Consider the following 24,999-nt stretch of genomic DNA (forward strand, 5'->3'; position numbering starts at 1 on the left):
CAAAGTGGGTTCCAGGGACCCTCAGTGTTCCTTGGGGGGGTTCCAAATGGACCCTCACAGGTCTCTAACTCTGTGAGTCTACTAAACTAAACATTTGTACACTCTAAGAGTTGTGGGGGTCCTTGAAATCAAAAGGTTTGCGAACCACTGATCTAGGGGAGAAAAATGCCATTAATAATTGTTAAAGCGCAGCTACAAGTTAGTACAATAATAATGTAAATCGTATTTTAAGAGAATAAAACAGTAGTGCTTAAAACCGAAACGTTCAAAATTCAAAACAATTGATGACTGTAAATGACATCAGCAGGTGATAAATGACACGGTATTGGAATGGCATAGACTGACATAGTCGCTGATACTGATACCAGCATTTTAGGCAGTATTGGCAGCTTTTCCGATATACTGGTATTGGTATCGGAACAACTCTAAGTATTCTACTTGAATCTGAACCAAGTTTGGATACCCAGTGGTGTGGTGTGGGGTTCTATCTGGTGTTTTCTGGTTCTCACCAGTTCAGTCAGTCCAACTCACTCACATTGAGGCCAGCACTTCCTTTTGTCCTGTTCTGACAGTCTCTCTGTATTTGTACAATGGCACATTAAACAAATAATAAATAAAGACTAATGTATGCCTCGTATTGCGACGGTTTCGTTGGCCAAACATAACTAATCTTCTAGCTAAGCTAGCAGATCTTTTATGTTTGGCCAGCGACACTGCCACATTGCAATGTATAAATACAGCTTCAGCCCGCTTGCCGACATTGTTTCAAGGTGTCTACAGATCAGCCTTAAATGCATTTAAATTATATTTTCTAAATACCAGGCCTCAAATAAGTCATAAATGCTATTATTTCATTCAAATAAGTTTTGATTTATGGAAGAACCATGCAGTCACCCTGCTTATTTATTGGGACACTTAGGAAGAAAACTGCAACATGATACGGCAGCAGCCTCGTAGAAATCGAAAAAAATATAACCAATCAACTTGTCTGTCCTGATTAGAATTTTCAACAACATTGACCATATTAATAAAGCGGAAATCTTGCGCTTTTCCCCTACCCTGTAAAATGGCCACTGATGCTCATTCAATTGATTGAACATTGAAAGAAACATGCTAATAGGCGGTTTGCACGGTGCGTTGCTGGGGAGGTGTGGTCCTTCGTAATCCTTCTTGCTCTGCTCAAACACCTACCAGTCCCCAAGTCCCCCTGGTGTTGTTGCTCAGCCCAGCGTGGCGCCCTCTGCAGGGCTCGCTGGTCACGGGAGGAGCTTATTTCCATAGAAAACGGCGATAGCCCCAGCTGAGTAGAAGGATTTCAGGATCTTTTCGTCTGAAATAAGGTGCTTTGTGTGGTGTTTTACAGCGTTAGCGGAGCATACCAGCCTTTTTGATATGTGGGTCCTCCTTGGTCACTCTTTCTATGATAGGATTTTCATTCCTCAAAACAGTGTTTTAATATTGTTGCTGTCGGGCAAAAAACAGAAATCAGAATATCATTTTTGATGGAAGTGTGGTAAGTGTTATGTGATTTTGAAGTGGTTGAAGGAGTAGTTCACCCTAAAAATGACGTATTGATATTCTATCAATTACACAACCCATGAAGCCTTGAATTCATGGAGGTTTTTCTTTGTTTTGCTTTTTTGTTCGCATTCCTATGCCAATAATTTGATGCCCGGCGGAGTGTCCTATTGACTGATGACCCGGTCATCAAATTATTTTCTTAGGAATGCGACAAAAACCTAAAAATCTAATGTCATTGATAGAAAGTAACTTTTTTCGGGTGAACTACTCCTGTTTTTTGAGAGGCATCGCACTTCAATAAGAATTGTGAACGGGCTGATATCAACAACAGTTTTGAGCAATGGAATCCTATTTTGTAAGACTGACAATGGCCTCACGGGTAAAAAATGCTGGGTATGCTCCTTTAAGCAGTGCTGGGACAGATGGAATCACATTGGAAGGTTACTTTAAGCTCTCTCTGGGTCTGTTCACTCTACGTTGCACTGGGGATGTTTGATTATTATTATTATGATCTATTTTTCACAGAGATTTTATTGTTTTTGTCGCATTCCTGAGCCAATAAATTGATGACCGGAGACTCTGCCGGTCATCAAATTATTGGCTTAGGAATGCGACAAGAACAAAAACATCTCCATGAATTCAAGGCTTCATGGGGTTGTGTAATTGATAGAAAATAAGTCATTGTCTGGGTGAACTACTCCTTTAAACCCCTGTGTCCGTATTCTGGGGAAAACTTTTGCGGGAAAATACCCGATCTACAAGCTCGTAGATCTGCTATTTTCTGCGAAGAGATTTAGGGCCCTATCTTGGGCGCTTGTCTTACCCCTTATGTCTAAACTTTTTTTTTACTATTTTGAAAGTTTTTTCAAAAAGCCTAAAAGGTTAAGGCATAAGGGTTAAGGCGGCGTGCAACATAGGGCCCTTTAGTGTAGACAAAAAAAAAATTTGAAAACGCACTAGTGTAGATCCCTGAGGGACTCCGGTCAACCAAGTAAAAGTTGTAAGTGCTTAAAGGGATATTTCACTTTCAAACATGTTGGAGGTCATTTTAACGTCTACCTGGCTTTTGTGTTTCACCCCAGACAGTGTTTAAGTTGCTTGATTCAATATTTAGATATTTGATATTCATTTTAACAGACACAGCCCCCTTCCTTTACAAACCAGCCATGTTAGACTCATTGAAAACACCCGTCCTTGGTTCTGGTGACTGATATTGTCCTTCTAATACGTGAGGGGCCGGTGTTTTTTCAATTACTTTTTTCATTTATTTTTTGGGGGACATTTTAATAAAAATGAATATAAAATAAAATAAATGAAAAATGTAATTGAAAAAAAAAAAAAACGCTTTAGAAGGACAATATCAGTCACCAGAACCAAGGACGGGTGTTTTCGATGAATCCATCATGGTTAAAATGGAGCTACAATGGGTTTGTATAGGAAGAGTCTGATAAAATGAATATCAGCCAGAGTAGACGTTAAAATGACCCCCGGCCCCAAACATGTTTAAAATTTGAAATATCCCTTTAATATCGTGAGTCGGCGTTGTGCTGCTGGGATGGTGGTCCATTGGCTAGTGGGGGGCACCGCTCACACCCCCCCCCCCCCTCACCCCTTCATTTCACCTTCACCCTCCATCCGCTGTCTCAGTCTCTTCACTCTTTCCTCATGCGTTCACGCAAACCATGGCCTTGTTCCCTCCCCTTCACTGTGGCGCTTTGTGACTTGTTTTTCCTGCACAGAAAGATCATCTGATTTGATTCTAGGTTGGATTGTGTGGGTGTGTATTGGAGGACAACAGGTTATATGCGCAGCAGCCATATTGGAACGATATTGGGCCTCTTCCTTACTTCCTTCCCAGGTTTTACCAATGATACTAATTAAGGCTCGATTCCATTTAGTGTAGCACAGTGGACCCCCATAACTCTGAGAGTGTACAAATGGACCCTTACAGGTCCATTTGGTTCCATGTGTACACTCTCAGAGTTACACACCCGTAAGGGGCCATTTGAAACCCCCTCAAGGAACCATGAGGGTCCCTGGACCACACTTTGAGACCCACTGGTGTAGTAGAGTGTTTCCAGTATTAGTCCATATTCACATGGTGGCCATTTTGGAATTTAACATTGCGTTGCTGTGGCAACTGGGGTGGCATTTCATTGACTTAATGGCAAAATGGCCGCCGTGTGAATATGGTCTATATGAGCACCCTGACTCTGACCAGAATGGAACAGAGCCTGCATTAGTATCATTGGTAACACCTGTGCAGGAAGTATGGACAAGGCCCAATTTCTTATAATCCAATATGGCCGCTGTGCTTATTGAACCAATACTGATGTTTTCGGATTCTGGTGTGTTGTTTAGCCCACTGACTACAACTCAAAGAATACTTGACCTTATACTGCCACTGGAGCAGTGGTTCACACACTTTTTAGCTCAAGACCCCAAAAGAGAAATGTCTGCCCGGGACCCAAACTAGTGAAAATAGCAGATCTACAAGGTCACTAAGTGTCGCGTTATGAAATTGTGGATCTGCTATTTTCACTACTTCTTTTAAAAAAGAAAATATTTATTTATGGAAATGATTAGATTGTTTTAATTGTTTTTATGAAATACTTTTGAAAAATGTTGGAATTGTTTTTGATTGATATGTTAAAACTTTTCACTTTTCATCCCAGATTTGACCACCAGGTTGATGTCAGCTTCACTGTTCTACTGTGGTTCTATTTTAACAAAAATATATCACCTACCTTTAGAAAAACAAAAAAAAAATCTATAAAAATGAGGGTGGCAGGGCGCAGTGTAAAATAGGACCCTCTGAGTGAAATTAAGATGATTTTACAGTAGTCAGTGGTCTAATCTTTCGCCAATGATGTCAAGTATAACAATTACACAGTAAAATCATGAGTCATTTAACTCAGAGCGTGCATGTACGAATGCAACCAAATAGATCCTTATGGGTCTGTAACTAGAGAGTGTACAAATGGAACAAAATTGACCCTTACGGTCCATTTGGTTCCATTTGTTGTACGCACTCTGAGTTAAATGAAGACAGAGGATTTTATGGTGAAGTTGTAGTCAGTGGTCTATTCATGCACCTACTAGTAGCATCAGGAAATGCTGCCATCTATTGGTTAAACACACACACAGTCACGCACCAATACAGTATTTTGGATAATGCTTTTTTTTTTGTGCGTTTGTGTGTCTGTGTGTGTGTCTGTGTGTGTGTCACTGTCTATGCGTCTGTGGACATTTATGTTGCACTGTGCGTGTGCGTGTGTGTGTGTGTATGTTTGTGTGTGTGTGTGTGTGTGTGTGTGTGTGCAGGTCTCCAGCCATGGCAGGCGGGTTGTTTGCTATAGAGAGGGACTTCTTCTTTGAGTTGGGTTTATATGATCCTGGCCTGCAGATATGGGGCGGAGAGAATTTTGAAATATCATACAAGGTATCCAGTATCTCACACACACAAAGATGTACACACTTGATTGATTCATATTTTGGTCACGCTTAACCCTTTAACACCGGGAAAGCATCTCTGTCATTTTAATTTATTCTTTGGCTATTTTTTGAAAAAGAGATCATGAAAATGTGTGCAAATCTTTGAATATATATATATATTTTCTTAAAGCAATTTTTTTAAACTAAAATCTTTGCTTCTGGGGGTCCCTGGAACAAAATATTTTGAGATTGGGCTCTGCGGCCAAATACATATCATTTTGGGGGTCCTTGACATGAAAAAAGTTTTTGAACCACTGATTATAGCAACATACGTTTTTTTCAAAAAACTGTTAGGATTTAGAAGACATTTGTTGAATCCCCAGAAGCAAAGATTTGAGTAAAACAATTTCCATTTAAAAATATACTGTATATATTCAAAGATTTGCACAAAGTTTCAAAATTGTTCAAAAATAGCAGATCTACAAGTTCATAGCACTGCACTCGGTGCCGCGCTACAAGCTTGTAGATCTGCTATTTTTGAATAGCCAAAGAAATCTAAAATGACAGAGATGCGTTCCCTGATTGAATGGGTCAACCGTCTTTGCTAATACTGAGCATTTTCCTGTGTTGTGTGTTTTGTGTGCGTGTGTGTGTGTGTGTGTGTGGTGTGTAGATCTGGCAGTGTGGTGGGCAGCTGCTCTTCGTGCCGTGTTCTCGGGTGGGACACATCTACAGACTGCAGGGCTGGCAGGGGAACCCACCCCCCGCTCACGTTGGGTCCTCACCCACCCTCAAGGTAACAGTTCGACCCTATAGACCAATTATTTGTTTACCAACATTGAGACTGGACGCACAGGTGATTGTTTCATGCAATCAATTCTCAACCTGTTGTTTTTGGGGTGCGCTGGTTTCAGCACACCCCAACCCCCTCTTGTGTGTTGGCTGGTGAGGCACGTCCTAGCGAGACCTGACAGAATGGGTTTCATTGTGCGCATACTGGTTGCACGCATACTGGTTCTTATCAGTGTGACGTCGTCTGTTAAGGGGTATATATAGGCCCCGCTCCTCTTTTCCCCCTTCTACATCAGGGGTCTTCAACAAGGGGTCTGGGACACCTAGGGGGTCCTCAGCTAGTACAGGTGGGGCCGCAAAATCTTTGTGTGATAGGATTATTATATATATATTTTTTTTTTACATGAACCACTTGAACCCTAGCATTCCTATTCTGAGGAGAACTTTAGCCAAAAATAGCAGATCTACAAACTCACAACGCCTCGGCTATTGTCGGCAAAAGGTTTGGTGCAGGCCAAGCAGACCAAATACAGAGTGAAAGGTCAGGTTTAGTAAGTATTGACGGTTGTTTAAGTGGTTGAATATGTCACCATACATTATTACCAGGGGTGCACATAACTTTTTAGGTCTAGTACTCAGAAGAGCACCTGGAGATGTGACTTGGTGCGCAACAAATAAATGGTCCCGTCCCGTTTTGTCAACGGGGGGGGGGGGGGGGTCAACACGGTGCCCACCAGACTGTTTTGTCAACGGGGGTGTTTTTTCGATTACTTTTTTCATGTATTTACTATTATTCTTTTTTTTTTTTAATTAAAAAAATTAAATACGATAAAAAAACGTAATACAATAAATGTTTTTGATGAATCTAACATGTTAAAAATGGAGTTTGAAGTTATAATGGGTTTGTATAGGAAGGGGGCGTGTCTGATAAAATGAATATTAAATATAAATAATGAATCAAGCAACTTAAACACGGTCTGGGGGCTCACAAAAGCCTGGGTAGACGATAAAATGACCCAACGTTTTTTTGAAAGTGAAATATCCCTTTAACACATCGAGTGCCAGAGGTTTTTTAAAACAGGGTACATCCAGTGCCAGCGTGGATCTTACCGTTTACGCCGATCATTTTAGAGCTGTAGAAGCCTGCACGAGGACCCGGATGAAAACAAAGGGTGTCTGGGCGATGGTCGAGGGTCTAATGACTGGAACGATAATATTTCTACCGCGATCCGCCATTGCAGAGTGATCGCGCGTCGAAAAATGGCTTGTTTTGACCACTGTAAAAAGATATGGAGGTATGGACCTTTTTCTCCAAATCCTATCATTGGAGCGGACGGAAGTGACATTTTTTGGGCTGTCACATCCGTCCATTCCATTTTACAGGGACCTCGGATCATTCCTAAGTTGCGTTAGAGCACCCCCCTTGTGAAAAAAAAAAAAAAAAATGAGTTTTTGGCACTCAACGCTTGTATTTGCAAACACGAAGACTCTGCAGCGGTCTGTTTTTGATAGCAGCGGTCATCCTATCTTAACACATCGGGTGCCAGCGTTTTTTCATAACAACTTACCGTGGGTGCCAGCATTCTCCCATTGACTGCGCTTTGCTGTTTGTTGTTTCCGCGTGCGTTACAAGCAAATCCACGCAAAAAAAAGCATCGATTCATGTTCTGCCATGAGCCTGGCTACAGGCTGGAACCAACATTACCCTGCCGAGTTACAACGGGGGGGGAATCGCGCATCGCGCATGACCATTTTTCCCCACAGGAAACAGATTCGGAGATATAGGCGTTTCAAAGTAGGAAATAGACAGGAACCGGATGGGCGGAAAAAAAGTGTTTCCGGTGAGCGATCTGGCACTTCCTTCGCAGGATTACAATGGGTGCTCCCAGAGCTGCTCTAGCCCCGCCCGCGCGGAGAAAAACGAAAAAAAAAACAAAAAGACTGAAATCACGGTTCAGACCGTGTTCGCCCCCCCCCCCCCCCCCCCAAAAAAAAAAGAAAATGCACCCTTTTTACCCCTATCCAGTTTGCATGCTTGAATTGGAAATGACTTAATATTGGGGGATGGATATTTAGTTCCTGTGGTTAGAGCATAATATACTGCTCACGGAAAGTGCTCAAAGTGTGAATTAATAGATGGATCAAACTTCTCCCTTCCATTCCAGGCTCTTCAACCAAACATCAAGATTAATCATTTATTGACGTATTGAAACATGTGTAAAATGTGTGTTGCGTTGTCTGTGTTTGTGTGTAGAACTATGTGCGCGTGGTGGAGGTGTGGTGGGACGACTATAAAGATTATTTCTATGCCAGCCGCCCTGAAACGCTCACCCTGGCCTACGGAGACATCAGCGAGCTCAAGCGATTCAGGTAAACATCACTCACTACTGTACATTAGAGGTCTTCGGGTTAGGCATGTAACCCGAAATACCCGCATTCCGACCCGTACCCGGCTCGGTCACGGGTCCATTCACAAGAAGTGACTCTGGGTCCGGGTCGGAGCCGGTACAGCCCGTCTCGGGTCTCGGGTCCATTCACAAGATGTGACTCCGGGTCGGAGCCGGTACAGTCTGTCTCGGGTCTCGGTTCTCCGACTGTGAAATAGACGTTCCACTAATACCTGAGTGGACCCGGCGAGCGGGTTTCTCGGGGCTCAGACTGTGAAATGCACGGTTCCATTAATACCCGAGTGGAGGGAGGGAGGTCGGTCGCTCAGAAGACAGACTGGCAGTGACGCAGTCAATGACTGGCTGCTATTTATATTATCATATCACTACATAATGTTATATCATTGACCTAAATGGCGATATATTAACAAGGATAGGATGATTAAAACATATTTATGTCTGTATTAGCCTTGATGATCGTCTTTCTTGACCGAAGGCTCTGTCTGTATTAGGAACAATTTGGACAGGGGTGGAACACTTTAGAACTTTAGTGGCGCATTACTTTACCTGAGTTACATCTTCTGATAGTTGTACTTGAATGTTGACATGAGATAATAATCCTGTTTAGTGTTTCACTACCACGAGAGAAGACTACAGCGCATATTAACGGCGCTGATCAACACACGTTGAAAAGCTAGGACAAAGATACCAAGGATTCGACAGTGATGTCATTATGCAACAAGGAAGTAGCGACGGACGCTACGCCATGTTCAAAGTTGTTTTAAAGATAGCAACTTTAGCAAGGATTCGTCGGCGATGACGTCACCGACGAATCCTTGGACATATTTTACCCACTCATTTATATACACCAGTTATATCACATATTGTCGATTAACGTAACGCTTTGGTTAATGGTTAAAATGGTAAAATAATCGAGTTAATATCAACATGTTGTTACCGGTATACTCAAAGCACAATGGAAACTCCAAAGCCAATTATAATGTTAAACAACATTAAATGTGGTTTAACATTAGACATTAACGTGGATTATAGTTGGCAATGAAGAAGGATTACAAACATCTAGAACGTGGATTTATTTTTGTATAGCTGTCCAAAGAGCATTGACTGGGATTATACATCGTAATCATGGAGGCTATACATTTATAGGTAAGAAAGTATGAAACAAGTCTTAACGCTGGACAACTTGTACTAATGACGTTGGCAAACAATTTTGCATTCGGGTTTTACGGAGGCTCGGGTTATGTACGGGTTCGGTTCTTGTATGTCACGGTTCTATACGGGTCGGTTCCCGACAGCTCGGTGCTGTTCGGGTCCGGATCTCAATTTCTTACAATGGCCCGGGTCCATTCGGTTACGGGTATTTTTTTCGTGGGTCCACTCGGGTATCGGTCCTTCATATTGGGCCATAGGCCGGGTCCATTCGGTTACGGGTATTTTTTTCGCGGGTCCACTCGGGTATCGGTCCTTCATATTGGACCATAGGCCGGGTCCATTCGGTTCCGGGTAAGAAAATCACGGGTCCATTTGGGTTCGGGTATTTATATTTGACCCGTGAAGACCTCTACTGTACATACATGTGTACACCACCCAAAACCATCCATATAGCTGGCCTCATTTCTTGTTACCAATTTGAGTTTAAGCCATTACGACCGTGAAGGGGACGCATCTGTGTCATTTTCTTTGGCCATTCAAAAATAGCAGATCTACAAGCTCATAACGCCGCACCGAGTCCCACGCTATGAGCTTGTAGATCTGCTATTTTTTGAAAAATCATGAAGATTTGTGCAAATCTTTGAATATAAATTTTCTAAAGCGAACATTTGTAACTCAAATTTTTGCTTCTGGGGGTCCCTTGAACAACATATTTTACAAATGTTTTCTTACTACAGCGTCACACGAAAGCATCAAAAGTAGCAGATCTCCAAGCGCGAAACACGGCGCAAATCGACGCATTTTGAGCTTGTAGATTACCTTTTCAACTTTTCATACTTTTGAATTTTAATCCTGAAAAGTAACTGCTTTGGACATATGAGGTTTCCACACCACAATAAAATACATAATGTTTTCAGAAAGTTGTTCAGACAACAGGTTTTAGAAGGGGTTTTTGGAATCGGCCTCAGACCTAAATACAATAACCACTCGTATACTTTGTCATGTGACAAATAGCAAAAATAGCCAATCGATACAAGCTCACACTGTAGATCTACCATGTTTGTAAAATTTTGAAAATCCTTGGAGATGACATGCCCAAAATATACAGACACCAGGTTGAAAGAGGTTCATTCTTGTTTACTGACTGACTTACTGTATGAAATAGGGCAGTGAATCCCAAACTGGTGGCTAGGACCACCAGGGGGGGTCCCTACATTATTTCGGCGGGTCCCCAGATGATTAGCTTAACGTGCAACATTGTTTTCTCACTCAACAGTAAACAAACCAACATACAGTATACGTGTATACACGATAATCTGCACATTTCTAAAGTGGCAATTTAAGGTCTAATGAGACCTTTTTAATACCAAATTGTCAAATATTACGTAAGAAAGAGGCAAATATTGTGAAAATAGCTGATCTATAAGCTCACAACTCCTCGCAGTGCGAGGCCTTGTGAGCTTGTAGTTTGGCTATTTTCACAATATTTATCTGTGGAACCGAGTCAAACTAAATGTACCTACATGCCTACAATTCCAAGTGCTTGTCAGGGTGGAGGGTCCCCAGTTCAAATATGATTATTTTGGGGGGTCCCCAGTTCTAATATGATTATTTTGGGGGGTCCCCAGTTCTACTATGATTATTTTGGGGGGTCCCCAGTTCTTTTTTTTTTTTTTTTTTTAATCTAAATTTTTATCCCACGATTTTTTTAACCCCTATTTTTTCACCCTGGTGCCAATGCCTAAGCGTGTAATCCTGGGCACTACCTTCCCTCTGCCAACCTAGGGAGGCCAGGGCCGAGCTCATGCCTCCTTCAATGCATGAGAGCCAACTGACCTTCTTGTCACCTGACAGGGGAGAGTTTCCCTGGTTGGACGTAGCGCGTGGAAGGAACACGTTATTCCAACCAGTTCCTTTCCCCTCCATCAGGCGCCCCGGCTGGCCAGGGGGAGGCAGTATAGTGACCAGGATTACTGCATGTTTTTTGTGAGGGTACCTACCCTAGGAGACACGGGGAGAACATGCAAACTCCACACAGAAAGGCCCTTTCGCCAACCCCACCTAGGGTGTGGGCGCTGATGATGCGGAGGAGAGAACACGCCCCCAGCGCCCACAGCGTCCCCTGCGGGAATCGAACCCAGGACCTTCTAGCTGTGAGGCGACAGCGCAGGGGTCCCCAGTTCTAATATGATTATTTTGGGGGGTCCCCAGTTCAACTATGATTATTTTTGGGGGTCCCCAGTTCAACTGTGATTATTTTGGGGGGTCTGAAAAGTTTGGAAACCCTTGAACTATAGTAGGTGTCAATGTGATTGAGTGACAGCCTGTCTGTCTTGTTTCATTATTGATTGACAGGGAGGAGCACAGATGTAAGAGCTTCAAGTGGTTCATGGAGGAAATCGCCTACGATATCCCGACGCACTACCCTCTACCACCCAAGAACGTAGAGTGGGGAGAGGTACACACGCACACACACACACACACACACACACACACACACACACACACACACACACACACACACACACACACACACACTGTGCTACTTCAACGCAGTGCTCTTTTATACTTAATTGACTATTTTAACTTAAGAGGGATGAAAGTCTAGTAGTTTGTTTTCCAGTTCAGGTTAAGTTCTGCATAAGGCTGTCCTTATAGTACACAGTAGATTTAGAGCTGTATTTAATATGCTTGTGTGACGTTTGATCACAAAGTTCTGGACACCTCTCTCTTTGTTGACAATTATTTATTCTGGTAAGAACACAGAAATCTCTGGTCAGTCACTTCTTTTGGTGTAACACATCCAAGCCTCAGCGTGTCTTGGGCAAATCTCATTTAGACTGGCCTATTCTAACAATGAATGAACAGTGAACACACATACAATAGAATACGACACAATACAATACAATACAATTATGTAACTGGTAAGAACACAGACATATCTGGTCGGTCACTTCTTTTGGTGTAACACATCCAAGTCTACAACAGAATGAACGTGACCAAAAGTATGTTTGCTGTTACAACAACAATATGCTGTTATAGACATGACAAAACAAAAAACCGAAAACATGTTCAGCCAATGACTACTTCATGTACTGTAGGTACATTTAGCATGTTTATAGGGTTGCCAACCGTCCCGTAAAATACGGAATCGTCCCGTAATTGAAAACTAAAAGACGTGTTCCGTATTGAACTGATACGGGACGCACTTTGTCCCGTATTTGCAAGTCGGGGAATCAATATGAATGACAGGGCGATTTATTTGCCGTCCTGTCTCCTCTGTGTGAGTGAGACCTCAGAGCGAGCGTCAATCAGTGTTGCCAAGTATAGTGAGAGAAATGAGCCAGCCGACCTACAAAAACAAGCCAAAAACAAATCAAAAACAAGCCAAATTTTGCGGAAAAAGTTGCGGGAAATAAGCAGACTTGGCAACGCTGGCTATGAACCCATTGTCTGGGAGTGCGCTCAGCAGCTCATTGGCTCATTACTCATAACACGACCAATGACAGTTAGCGCTTTCACGTTGCTAGGATACATTCTGCCATGGTTACATGGTTGCTCTGCTCAGTGCACTGTACACCGTGCTGTTTTAAAATGTCTACACTGCGTCCTCTAAAGAGAAGACGCCTCCAAAAGTACAGAGGTGAGTGAGTGGGAAGAGGCAAACCCTTGGCTTGACAGCATCAGTGGAGATGTTTATGTCAGCGTATATTTTATGTGGCGCATGGTGGACTGGTTGACATCAGACAGCATGCCTCAGGAGAACAATATTCCAAAAATATAAGAACCCAAAGGACCCAAGCAAGTGTCACAGTTCTTCATGAATTAAACATCTTCTGAGATCGATTCGGTATGGGATATTACATCTTATCTGGTTGTGTTTTTTAACAAGATAGTATTTTTTTTTAATCAGTATTTCTATTTACCTGCCCTGGCAGCCAGCCTACATATTGGCTGCTGATGTGGGCATAGTCTAGGCTATTTCAGTAGACTAATATGGTTGATTGTTTATTAATGTTGTGTTTTTAAAGTCTAATAAAGAAACTTTATTTAATATATATTAATCAATATAATTAAATAGTGTGCCCATTTAAAGAATAACTCTCATATATATTAATCAAGATAATGAAATAGTGTGCCCATTTAAAGAATAACTCTTATGTTGTTATGCTCATCTGGAAAACGGAATTCTTCATAATGGATTAACAGTTAATAAATACATAAATAATATAATTAATACATAATAATTCAATATAATTAATATAAATTTCATAGATTTTTTTATTTAGATTTCATAGATTTCTATGCATTTCAGGAGTTTGGGGGGCTGGCTCCCCCAAAAGAATTAAATAACCCTAACAACCCTAACTCTAAAACCAAAATAAAGTAACAAAATAAGTAACTTTATCCGCGGGAAACCCGGAAAAAATCGCGCGCGCGCACGGGGGACACGTATTTCCATTTCTGAAAGTTGGCAACCCTACATGTTTATGACTTCTAGTATTCACCACAGTATCTCAATAAACATACCGACTCTCTCTCTCGCTCTGAGGAACACATCTTACCTTGGGCATGGATCAGCCAATAAGTTGCCGCCCACCAAAAAATAAGAAATGCCCTTTACTATGGGAGCAAGTGGAACCCACTAAACTCTGTTTCACTTGCACATTGGTACATCCATAAATGTAACACACCCATCAGTAATGTGATTATCTGCAGCTGTGTTGCTTACATCACTGTGTACTATAAGGTCAGCCTTATGCAGCTGTGTTGCTTACATCACTGTACTATAAGGTTTGCCTTATGCAGCCTGCAAAGTTTTGAATCTGCTCTAGTTTTTTAACTGGAAAACAAACTACCAAATCAACCTAGAATTTCATCGCGCTTTAAGATACGAAGTAAGTGTGTGTGTGTGTGTGTGTGTGTGTGTGTGTGTGTGTGTGTGTGTGTGTGTGTGTGTGTGTGTGTAGATTCGGGGCTTTGACACCAGCTACTGCATTGACAGTATGGGTCACACCAACGGAGGCAGCGTGGAGATTGGACCCTGTCACAGAATGGGGGGAAACCAGGTATGCGTGTGCACACACACACACACACACACACACACACACACACTCACATACACACACAAAGGTGTTATCTCACTAATGTTTAGAGTAACATCATGGCAAGTTTACAACACAACCCAAACCTCTACCAAAGTGTCATTGTACTTTAACCCATTAAAAAGCACCTGTGTCATATTAGATTTGACAATACAGTATATAGCATATCATTGCTGTCCGGCAGGAACCAGCTAACTCAATTTTTACGCTTTTGCATTTTTTTTCTATACATCAGGGCCATTGAACACCCTTTATGTCTGTGTGTTGGTAAAAAAAATATTGAACCAATGAAAAGCATTAGCTTATTCTCTGCCAGACTTATTTCTGGCTGTTTGCCCACTGCCAGCGATTTAGTGTTTTTTATAACTTTAAAATGTTCACAATTGTTTTTTTTTTCATTATGATCGCGTACGTGCACGCCGCTCAGACAACATTTTTATGTTCTTGGCAGAATTGGTAATTGGAAATAATTACGTTTTTTACGTTCTTGGCAGAGAATGAGTTAAAAAGCGCTTCTGACAAAACCAGCTAACTCCATTGGATCCTCAAAGTTTCTGCTAAACCAGCAAAGTCCACTGGAGTTAGCTGGTTTAGCTAACTCCAGGCTCCACCCCCTTTTGACCTCCAACCTCATTGTGAGCTTGGAGGTTCATTCAGCTGTTCTTATCAATGATGAACAAAACCTCCTAACTCCACTCTTTTTTTCATTTCCTGAAAAATGAACATTTTGGAGTTTTCCTGCCGGACAGCAGAGATATACAAGTTGTTTCAGAAAACTCTTAGGATTTAGAACAGTGGTTTAGAACAGCGGTTCTCAAAAATAGCAGATATATAAGCTCACAGCGTGTCACTATGTGACGCACTGCAAGCATCTGTGTCACTTTAGATTTATTTGGCTATTTGGCTGAAAAATCGTGATATATTTTTTTTTTTATTCTTTTCCAAAAACTGTTAGGATTTTGTTTTTTTTAAAGAATGGCCTCAGGTCTTAATGGGTTAATGGGTTAAGAGAAACTAAACACAAACATCAACGTGTGTGTGTGTGTGTGTGTGTGTGTGTGTGTGTGTGTGTGTGTGTGTGTGTGTGTGTGTGTGTGTGTGTGTGTGTGTGTGTGTGTGTGTGTGTGTGTGTGTGTGTGTGTGTGTGTGTGTGTGTGTGTGTGTGTGTGTGTGTGTGCAGCTGTTCCGTATCAATGAAGCCAGTCAGCTGATGCAGTATGACCAGTGTCTGACCAGAGGCCCTGACAACTCTGCTGTCATCATCACCCACTGTGACATGAACCAAAACACTGAGTGGAAATACTTCAAGGTAATCCATTACTAATACTCTTATTACAAGCGTTTTTCAACCGGTGTGCCATGACAAAATGTAGTATTCTGCACATGTGCGAACAAATGCACGCGTAGTGTACCCCCACAACTGACAATTTATTGTCTCTGCTTGGGCAAGACACCTGACACATAATCCAATGTGTTTAGTTATGACCAGTGGTGGAAAAAAACACTCACATTTTTTACTTAAGTAAAAGTATCAATACTGCAATGTAGAAGTACTCTGTTACAAATAAAAGTCCAGAATGAACTGAGTAAAAGTACAAAAGTATTGGTGTCAAAACGTACTCAAAGTACCAAAAGTAGAAAGTAGTCATTATGCAGAATGTCCCATTTCACAAGTTTTCAAATGTATAAAATGTCAACAAATCTTTTGAAAATAGCAGATCTACAAGCTCACAATGCGTCACATCGCGACACATCGTGAACTTGTAGATCGGCTATTTTCAAATGGCTGAAATGTATATAGGACTGAAGTAACTAGTAACTAAAGTTTTCAAATAATTGTGGTGGAGTAAAAGTACAATATTTGCCTCTGAGATGTAGTGGAGTAGAAGTAAACGTACTGAAAATTGGAAATACTCCAGTATGGTAAAAGTACCTCAAAATTAAATTGTACTTAAGTACAGTACTTGAGTAAATGTACTTAGTTAGTTTACACCACTGGTTATGACGATATGCTGCGAACAACCTGAAGTGTGCATGTGTAAACCATGAAAGGATAATGGACAAATGATTTCAAAGCAAACTCAGCGACCATGCATTGGCCACTGCAGTGTCATCTTTAAAAGCAGACTCCAATTGAGGCATTTAGCAGAGTGAAAACTATTTAACAAGCTTTTTGCTACAGGAGGTTTAATGTGTGTAGTTCTTATTCTTTTGTTATTGTACTGCTACCTCATTTAATGCATTCTTATGTTTTAATTATGTCTTACGTTGTAATGATATATAATTACTTTTTATACGTTTTCTTTTGTCATAATGCATCTTTATAGTTTTCATTTTGAAGCACTTGCTGTATGAATAGGCTCTATTCACAGCAGCCATATTATGAAGACATTCACAGGTGTTACTAATGATACTGATGAAGGCTCTGTTCCATTCTGGTCAAACAGAGTCAGGGTGCTGATATTGTGCATGTTGGCTCACTGGAAACACTCTGCTACACCAGTGGGTCTACAGTTGGGGTCCAGGGACCCTCATGGGCTTCCAAATGGCTCCTTACGGGTGTGTAACTCTGTACAAATGAGGGTCCATTTGGTTCCATTTGTACACTCTCAGAGTTGTGGGGGTCGTGGAAACCACTGTGCTACACTAAATGTAACAGAGCCTTCATTAGTATCATTGGTAACACCTGTGAAGGAAGTGATAATATGGCTGCTGTGCATAGAGCCTATTGTGCTATATGAATACATTTGACTCAGACATTCAGTGGTCTAGTAGGACATCTACTGGTTGACAAGAGGTATTGCATCAAAGTCAGAATGCTATTTCTCCTCTGTTCAGCTCTACAGTAGAAGTTTCAGTGCTCATGCGGGGACCCGGGTTCAAAAATACAGCCTTTCTCTTACTGGGAAGTTAGCATGCTGAAATGGAACCCATTGCATTAATACATGAATACAAATTTTTAAAAAGTTTGAAGTCCACAGCCCTCCTCTGAGACACAGAGTGAGTAGACAGAAATGGTACCATATTATAATGAGCGTCAGTGAGGACTGATTATATGAAGATAGGTTGAAAATGGGTGAACTCCTCCTTTTATACTTTGATGAGACACGTTGTGAGCTTGCAGAATTTCCAAATTGTGAAACTTTATGAAAGATTTTGAAATAGTTCACCTGCAATTACATCTCTCTTTTACTCTCTCTCTCTCTCTGTCTCTCTCTCTCTGTCTCTCTGTCTCTGTCTCTGTCTCTGTCTCTCTCTCTCTCTCTCTCTCTGTCTGTCTGTCTGTCTGTCTGTCTGTCTGTCTGTCTGTCTGTCTGTCTGTCTGTCTGTCTGTCTGTCTGTCTGTCTCTCTCTCTCTCTCTCTCTCTCTCTCTCTCTCTCTCTCTCTCTCTCTCTCTCTCTCTCTCTCTCTCTCTCTCTCTCTCTCTCTCTCTCTCTCTCTCTCTCTCTCTCTCTCTCTCTCTCTCTCTCTCTCTCTCTCTCTCTCTCAGGACCTCCATCGGTTTACCCACGTGCCAACAGGTAAATGTCGTCTGTCTGTCTGATTGTCAGATTGTCCTGTTGTCGTTCATCTGAACTCTTCCCTCACTAAACAACTAGTAGAGCAGGGGTTCTCAAACTCTTTGATAGCAGGACTCCACAGGGGCGCAACCATGGGTGGGCCTGGGTGGGTCGGGCTGTATTTAAAGAATATTTAAAAGTAAAGCATACACTGGTAGCCTTGGATGGGAATATTTGGTAAGACCAATACTATGAAACCTTAATATTAACCTATTAAGGCCGATTCTACAAATGCAACTACAGTATGAATCAGTAGTTCTCACACTTTCAAGCTTTTTCAAAATTTAATGGGTCATGGTTGAGTCTATAATGCATGATAAGCACATTTATAATGCATTTTAATACGTTTATAAGGCATATAACACAATTCATAAATGTGTATAATCATGTATGAGAACTTATAACAAGGTTTATGAAGTAACATAAGTGCTGGTCATAATGCATTATAAGCTCAGTGGAACAGCACATTATAACTACCATAACTTAGTTAAGTTGTTTAATGAGCGTTATAAAGCCTTGTAAGTGCATTAAGTAAAGTGTCACCTGGTAGTTATAACACCGGTCAGGTGGGCACACTGGACATCTGGGCACACGAGTTTCTAGACAACTGGGCACACCGGATAAGTGGGCATACGGACATCTGGGCACACGAGATGAATGGGCACATGGACATATGGGCACACGAGATGACTGGGCACACGGACATCTGGGCACACGAGATGACTGGGCACATGGACATCTGGGCACACCGTATGACTACCAAGGATTTTTGTGTTCCTTTGATATTTAAGTACACCCCGCCCCCCCACTGTGAGAGAGAGACGGTGGGAGACATTGTGTAATGTCTTTTACTGAGATAGTGTATTGCAGTGTGTCCTTGCAGTTCTGACAGCATCCTCATCCATTTGTTGTGAGCTGTGTATTGCCTCTCCTGTGTGTGTGTGTGTGTGTGTGTGTGTGTGTGTGTGTGTGTGTGTGTGTGTGTGTGTGTGTGTGTGTGTGTGTGTGTGTGTGTGTGTGTGTGTGTGTGTGTGTGTGTGTGTGTGTGTGTGTGTGTGTGTGTGTGTGTGCGTGCGTGCGTGCGTGCGTGCGCGCGTGTGTGGGTTGAATCGGTGGAGACTCTTACATCCTAACCCTAACCCTAACCCTAAACCCTAACCTGGGTGGAGGGTGATTATGCGGGTGAACTCAGTGGAGGAGGGCCATTAGGTGTAAGCAGTGGGGAGGGACCACTAGGTTGAATCAGTGGAAACTGTCACATCCTAGGCCTATACCTAACTCTCATCCTAACCCTAGGGGGGTGATTATGCGGCTGTCTGAGGGGGGGAACTCAGGAGCGTCTGCTCAGGAACTCAGGAGCAGACAATTCACAACAGGGGTTCACTAATCTCTGGATTTCATAGAAAGGGGGGGCACATCAAAGCAGAGTGCCCAGCTGTCTTGTGTGCCCACTTGACTGTGTGCCCAGTTGTCTTGTGTGCCCAGTTGACAGTGTGCCCAGTTGACTGTGTGCCCAGCTGTCTTGTGTGCCCAGTTGACTGTGTGCGCAGTTGACCTGTGTGCCCAGACGGCTGTGTGCCCAGTTGTCCGGTGTGCCCAGTTGTTTTTTGTGCCCACCTGACCGGTTACCGTTATGACGTGCTATCCTGCTGAGCTTATAATGCATTATGACCAGCACTTATAATACTTCATAAACCGTCTTATAAGTTGTTGTACAATACATTTACTGTTGATGTAGTGTCTCGTCAAAGTAGTTTAAAAGCTGTGTGTGAACACATTTGTAAATAGGAGCATACAGTATACGTATATCATATGCAGTGGTGTTTTGGGCATTGGACGGGACACCACGGCGTGTGGCCAGTATTTTTTTCACGGCGCATGTACGGCACGTTACAGTGCACGCCGTACCCCCCGTACCGTACCACCGGGAAAAAAATCGCCATTACACCACTGATCATATGTGTTGCATGAACCTTAATTAAAAACGAATAAATTGCATTCACAGTGTATGCTTTTCAAAAGAAAATAAAACAGAATAATGGGAAAGATATTTTTGTCTCCGCCAGGCCGTAAGGCATGGCCAGAGAGTATGTTTTGCACCCTGTCTGTCCGTCCGTCCGTCCGTCCGTCTGTCTGTGACCAGCTAATCTCTGGCACCGTTGGCTTGATCGCAGCACCGTTGGCTTGATCGCAGCGAAACTGCACACACACTCCCTGGATGCCAATTCAGAACCTCTGCCCCAAATTTTTTTTTTGACAGTACTCCTACATATTTTGTCCAAACGTCACGCGAATCGGTACACAGTATCTCTATAGTCATTAAACGAAAAAGTTTGCAGGAGTACTCCGTTTTGAACAAAATGCCTCAAATCATGAACACAGCATGCAATTTCCGTCAAATTCTGCACGCACATTCTCACTAGGCAGAGGAAGAAATGCCACTTGAAATTGTTCAACTCAATCTCATGGTGGCGCTATAATCAGCCGATTCGTGTTTTTACCTACAACTGCACGATCTATGTAAAACTTTGTACACACATTTTTGGATATTACTCCTTCGGGTTTTATCCAAATTTCACGCAAATCGGTCGGTAGACATGATCTCTAGTCATGTGATCATGACGGATATGTTAGATTTTTCTTGTTCCTTCCTGAATGGCGTCCGGTTGCTGATTGGCGTCCGATTGCGGTGAAACCTTGCACGCACATTTGCACTACGTTGAGGCCACAAATGCCACCCATTCAACATTGCCCTATTATAGCGCCACCAGGAGGCAGATTTTTTCAAAAACATTTTTTGAAATATTACTCCAACAATGTTGTCCAAACATTACGCAAATCAGTACAAATGATCTCTTTAGTTAAGTGATCAAGACGGATCCGTCCCATCCGCCTGATTTTTCACATTCCAGCCTGATTGGCGAATTCCGAACATTGCTGGCCCACACTAACCTACACTAACCTCGTTCTTGGCAGTAAGAGAGTTAAGAGGCGGAAGCGAGATACAGCCTTTTTAAGTTATAAGTTAAATGTGTGTTATTGTTTTGTATACAGGTAAATGTTTAAGTGGTTTTACATGTGTGTTATTGTTTTGTATACAGGTAAATGCCTGGACCGCTCAGACCTGTTGCATAAGGTGTTCATCGCAGACTGTGATACCAGCAAAACCACACAGAGATGGGAGATGAACAATATAGTGGCTGTATGAGGACTGGAACACACACACACACACACACACACACACACACACACACACACACACACACACACACACACACACACACACACACACACACACACACACACACACACACAGGTAAACCACTCCTGGAACTGTGTGACTGAGTGGCGTGCTGGTCTCACACACTCTCATTGGTTGGTTGTGTACATACACACTCCATGCCGCAGCGTCTCATTGGTTGGTTGTGTTTACATGATGACATCACACCTTGGCTTCCTCGGGTCTCTCAGGTTTAAATCGTATCGTCGCCGTCAGGTGGAAACCTTGTATGTCCAAAACCGTTACTTTACAGGAAATGGTTAAAAAATAACCCCAAAAAATCTACAATCTCATGAGAGTTTGTAGATCGGCTACTACAATGCGACTCTGTAGTATGACAAAGTAGGGCAGTCATTTATGAGTTAAAGAAAATAAAAATATATGGAGATACAAGGTTCCTGCCCGACGGTGACTATATTTAGCGTGGTTTGTTGCAGTGGTTCTCAACCTGTGGGTCGGGACCCCCAGGGGAGTCCTCACATGATTTAAGGGGGGGGGGGGGGGTTTAGAATGTCTTCTAAAAACAGTTTTTTGAAAAAAACGTATGTTACCATGTCAGTGGTTCTCAAACTTTTCCATCTCAAGCACCCCCAAAATGTATATGTATTTGGCCAAGGACCCCCATTTTGTTCCACGGACCCCCCCATGAAGCAAAGATTTCAGTTACAAATGTTCGCTTGAAAAAATATATATATTCAAAGATCTGCACACATTTTTACGATTTCTCAAAAATAGCCAAAGTGTAAAAGAATGCTTTTTTTTTTAGCTCAAATCAAAAAGTGACACGGATGCGATCCAGGTCTTAATGGGTTAAGGACTTTTAAGACCTTTTTAATACCTTAAAAAAATGTCAAACGCGGCCTGAAAAGGTTGGGAACCACTGGGCTAATAACCAGTCACGTTGACAAACCCAATAATGATAACAGCAAGTCAACCTCTGTCAACCTGGTATCCCTAAATCATTATAGAAAATAGCATATAGACAAAGTTTCATGACGTGAGGCGATGTAGATCAGCTTGTAGATCTTCTATTTTTACTTATCATCGTATGAAGTACATATGGTTGAAGTGGCAAAATGTCTGCCATGCACCGGCGCTCTTCTGTGTCTGCGATTGGCTAGTGCGGGTGCATCCAATAAGCCGGAGGGACAGAAGCGTTCTAATTGGCTAGTTAGTAGTGGAGCAATAACCCCATAGCCTGGAGGGACGATCGCTCCGTTTACAAATAAACAACTGTTTTTAATACATTTTATATAAATGTTCGAGAATATGACAGTTGTCATTGAACCAGTTGAAACCATTTGATAATTGAGGTTATTTTCTGCATAAAAACAACAAAAAATCTGATGACTGGGAAGCCAATGTGAACTGACGTCCAGGTTTTTAGGACTACAAACTGCAGCACTCTAGGGACTACAAGCCCCACAGCTCTCATCTTATATCTCAATACCTGATTAAAACCAGCAGCATTATCTTTACACACTGTTGTGAGGCAGCCACTCAGCTCACAGTAAAATCCTCAGTGTTATATTGACTCTGAGAGCGTACAAATGGAACGTACAAATGGAAATGGTACAAATGGAGCGTACAAATGGAACCAAATGGACCCTACGGGTCCATTTGGTTCCATTTGTACACTGTCAGAGTTGAATGTGGTGTATGTTTATTTGGTTAAAATAAGTGTTAAATAGCTCTATATTGTCATAGTTATCATTGCTATAGAATGTTCGTTCAGTAACAGGAGTCCCCCTGTCTCTCCAGCTCTTTAAGTAAACAGAAAATACATATCAGGATACCGATTCCATCCAATCAGGGGAGTGGACTCATACAGGATAAACAATTGAAATCGGAAGTAATGCAACAAAGACAATAATGAACAGACACAATTGGAACTGGAACACTATACAATGTAAGCTTGTTGGGGTTCTCTACTCCTGATTGGATGAAATTGGTACCCCAATCTACAAAACATATCTTATGTTTATTAACTCGTTAACCGCCAGAGTAGAACATTGTCTATAGCCGACCTTGTCAGCGATTCCGAGCGTTTTCACTTTCACTCGTTTTCAACCTTTGAAAAATCATTGTATCGCTTTAAAAGACGTATCCAAGTCTCGTAGAATCGCTGGGAAAAAAGCGTGCTTTTGCATATAATCCGTTCCATAGTTATTGGCAGTTGGTTGTTTTTGCCAAAAAGCAACAGAAAGCACTCAAAGCAGAGAAAAAGGCCCGTTTCCAAATCCATTAGAATGGTAGTGAATGTGGCTGTTCTTTTTTACGATTACGTGATTTGCTGCTTCACTGCGTCTCTGGGAGTCAAATGGTGACTCATAGGTTAGCAAAGAGCGCCATCTAGCCTAAACACTGAAAATACCAGTACGCATCAAAACACGTCCTTGGCGGTGTGGGCTTTGGATTGACGTCAAAACACGTCATTAGCGGTCAATGAGTTAAAGAGATGGGGAGACCCCCGTTACCGAACAAACACTATAGAAATGATTACTACCAGAATATAGAGCTTTAACTTGTTTAACAAAACATTTTATTTAGCCAAAACATATCACTTTACACCACCTTTAAGTAAACAGTGAGGATTTAACCGTGCAGGGTCACGCGTCGGGTTGAATTCCGCCCGGGACGCGTTCATACACTGGTCTTTTTTTTTTTTTACCTTGAAACAACTCTGCATTGAGACTGTCCTTTTGTTCTGTCGACTGCCATCCACTCCATTGAACTGAAAACGGCCACTTTACACAAAATTTGGGGGGGGGGGGGGGATAACCTGTGTTCCCATTGATCCAATGTAGTTATTATTTAGTCACGAGGTCTCGTTAATACTTTTCATTGGTTCAATATTTTTTTTTTTTAAAGCCACAGGCACGCTTAAAGGAATACTTCACCAACATTTTGTTTTCGTCGCATTTCTGATTTGATGACACTGCTGCGGTAGGAGACCGTAATAAAACAATATAAAACAATAATATAAACTAAGCTGTACCGGCAGGTTCAAAGAGAATGTTTTTAAATATGGTTTTGCTCTTTTTATGATTGGTCTCCTATTACAGTTAGTCAAATATTGGATTGTTGGTTCAGGAATGAGACAAAAACAAAAAAAATCTCCAATCTCCATTTTGGGGGGGGGGGGGGCTAAGTGTTCATTTAACCTCCTCTCACTTTCAAACTTTTTTCAGAAGTAGCTAAGATAGCCGCTCTGCGACGCGTTGTGAGCTTTTAGATCGGCTGTTTTAGCATGAGTCCCTTGTATGACAAAGCGGGGCATTAACCCTTTCAGACCGGGAACGCTTCTGTGTGTCATTTTAAGATTTCTTTGGGCTATTCAAAAATAGCAGATATACAAGCTCAATCTGCTATTTTTTGAAGAATCATGAAAATGTGGGCAAAACTTTGAATATATATATATATTTTTAAATCGAACAGAATAGTTTGAGATGGGGGTCCGTGGCCAAATACATATCATTCTGGGGGTCCTTGACGATTTAGAAGACATTTGTAGAACCCCCGGAAGCAAAGATTTGAGTTACAAATGTTTACTTTGAAAATATACATATTCAAAGATTTGCACACATTTTTGAGATTTTTCAAAAATAGCAGATCTACAAGCTTGTAGCGCGGCACTCTGTGCCGCGCTATGAGCTTGTATATCTGCTATTTTTGAATAGCCAAAGAAATCAAAAAATTACACAGATTTAAAGCTGTGATCCGTAGCGTGTGAGACCAAAATTTC

General features: G+C 41.9%; 1 protein-coding gene across 3 annotated transcripts in view; it reads left to right on the forward strand.

Moving 5' to 3' along the window:
• galnt7 (UDP-N-acetyl-alpha-D-galactosamine: polypeptide N-acetylgalactosaminyltransferase 7) overlaps nt 1–23,993 on the forward strand; it is a 62,370-nt gene extending 38,377 nt beyond the window's left edge. For all 3 annotated transcript variants that reach the window (XM_084043582.1, XM_084043581.1, XM_084043580.1), the window contains 8 exons: nt 4,846–4,963; nt 5,630–5,752; nt 8,003–8,118; nt 11,664–11,766; nt 14,279–14,377; nt 15,594–15,722; nt 17,905–17,935; nt 21,076–23,993. In XM_084043582.1, coding sequence (XP_083899708.1) covers nt 4,846–4,963; nt 5,630–5,752; nt 8,003–8,118; nt 11,664–11,766; nt 14,279–14,377; nt 15,594–15,722; nt 17,905–17,935; nt 21,076–21,182 — 826 coding nt within the window. In that variant the 3' untranslated portion in view covers nt 21,183–23,993. The remainder of the gene's footprint in view (nt 1–4,845; nt 4,964–5,629; nt 5,753–8,002; nt 8,119–11,663; nt 11,767–14,278; nt 14,378–15,593; nt 15,723–17,904; nt 17,936–21,075) is intronic.
• Nucleotides 23,994–24,999: the final 1,006 nt, after the last annotated feature.

Source organism: Gymnoscopelus microlampas (genome assembly GCF_963454915.1).
Source record: "Gymnoscopelus microlampas genome assembly, chromosome: 2".
Classification (NCBI taxonomy): domain Eukaryota; kingdom Metazoa; phylum Chordata; class Actinopteri; order Myctophiformes; family Myctophidae; genus Gymnoscopelus; species Gymnoscopelus microlampas.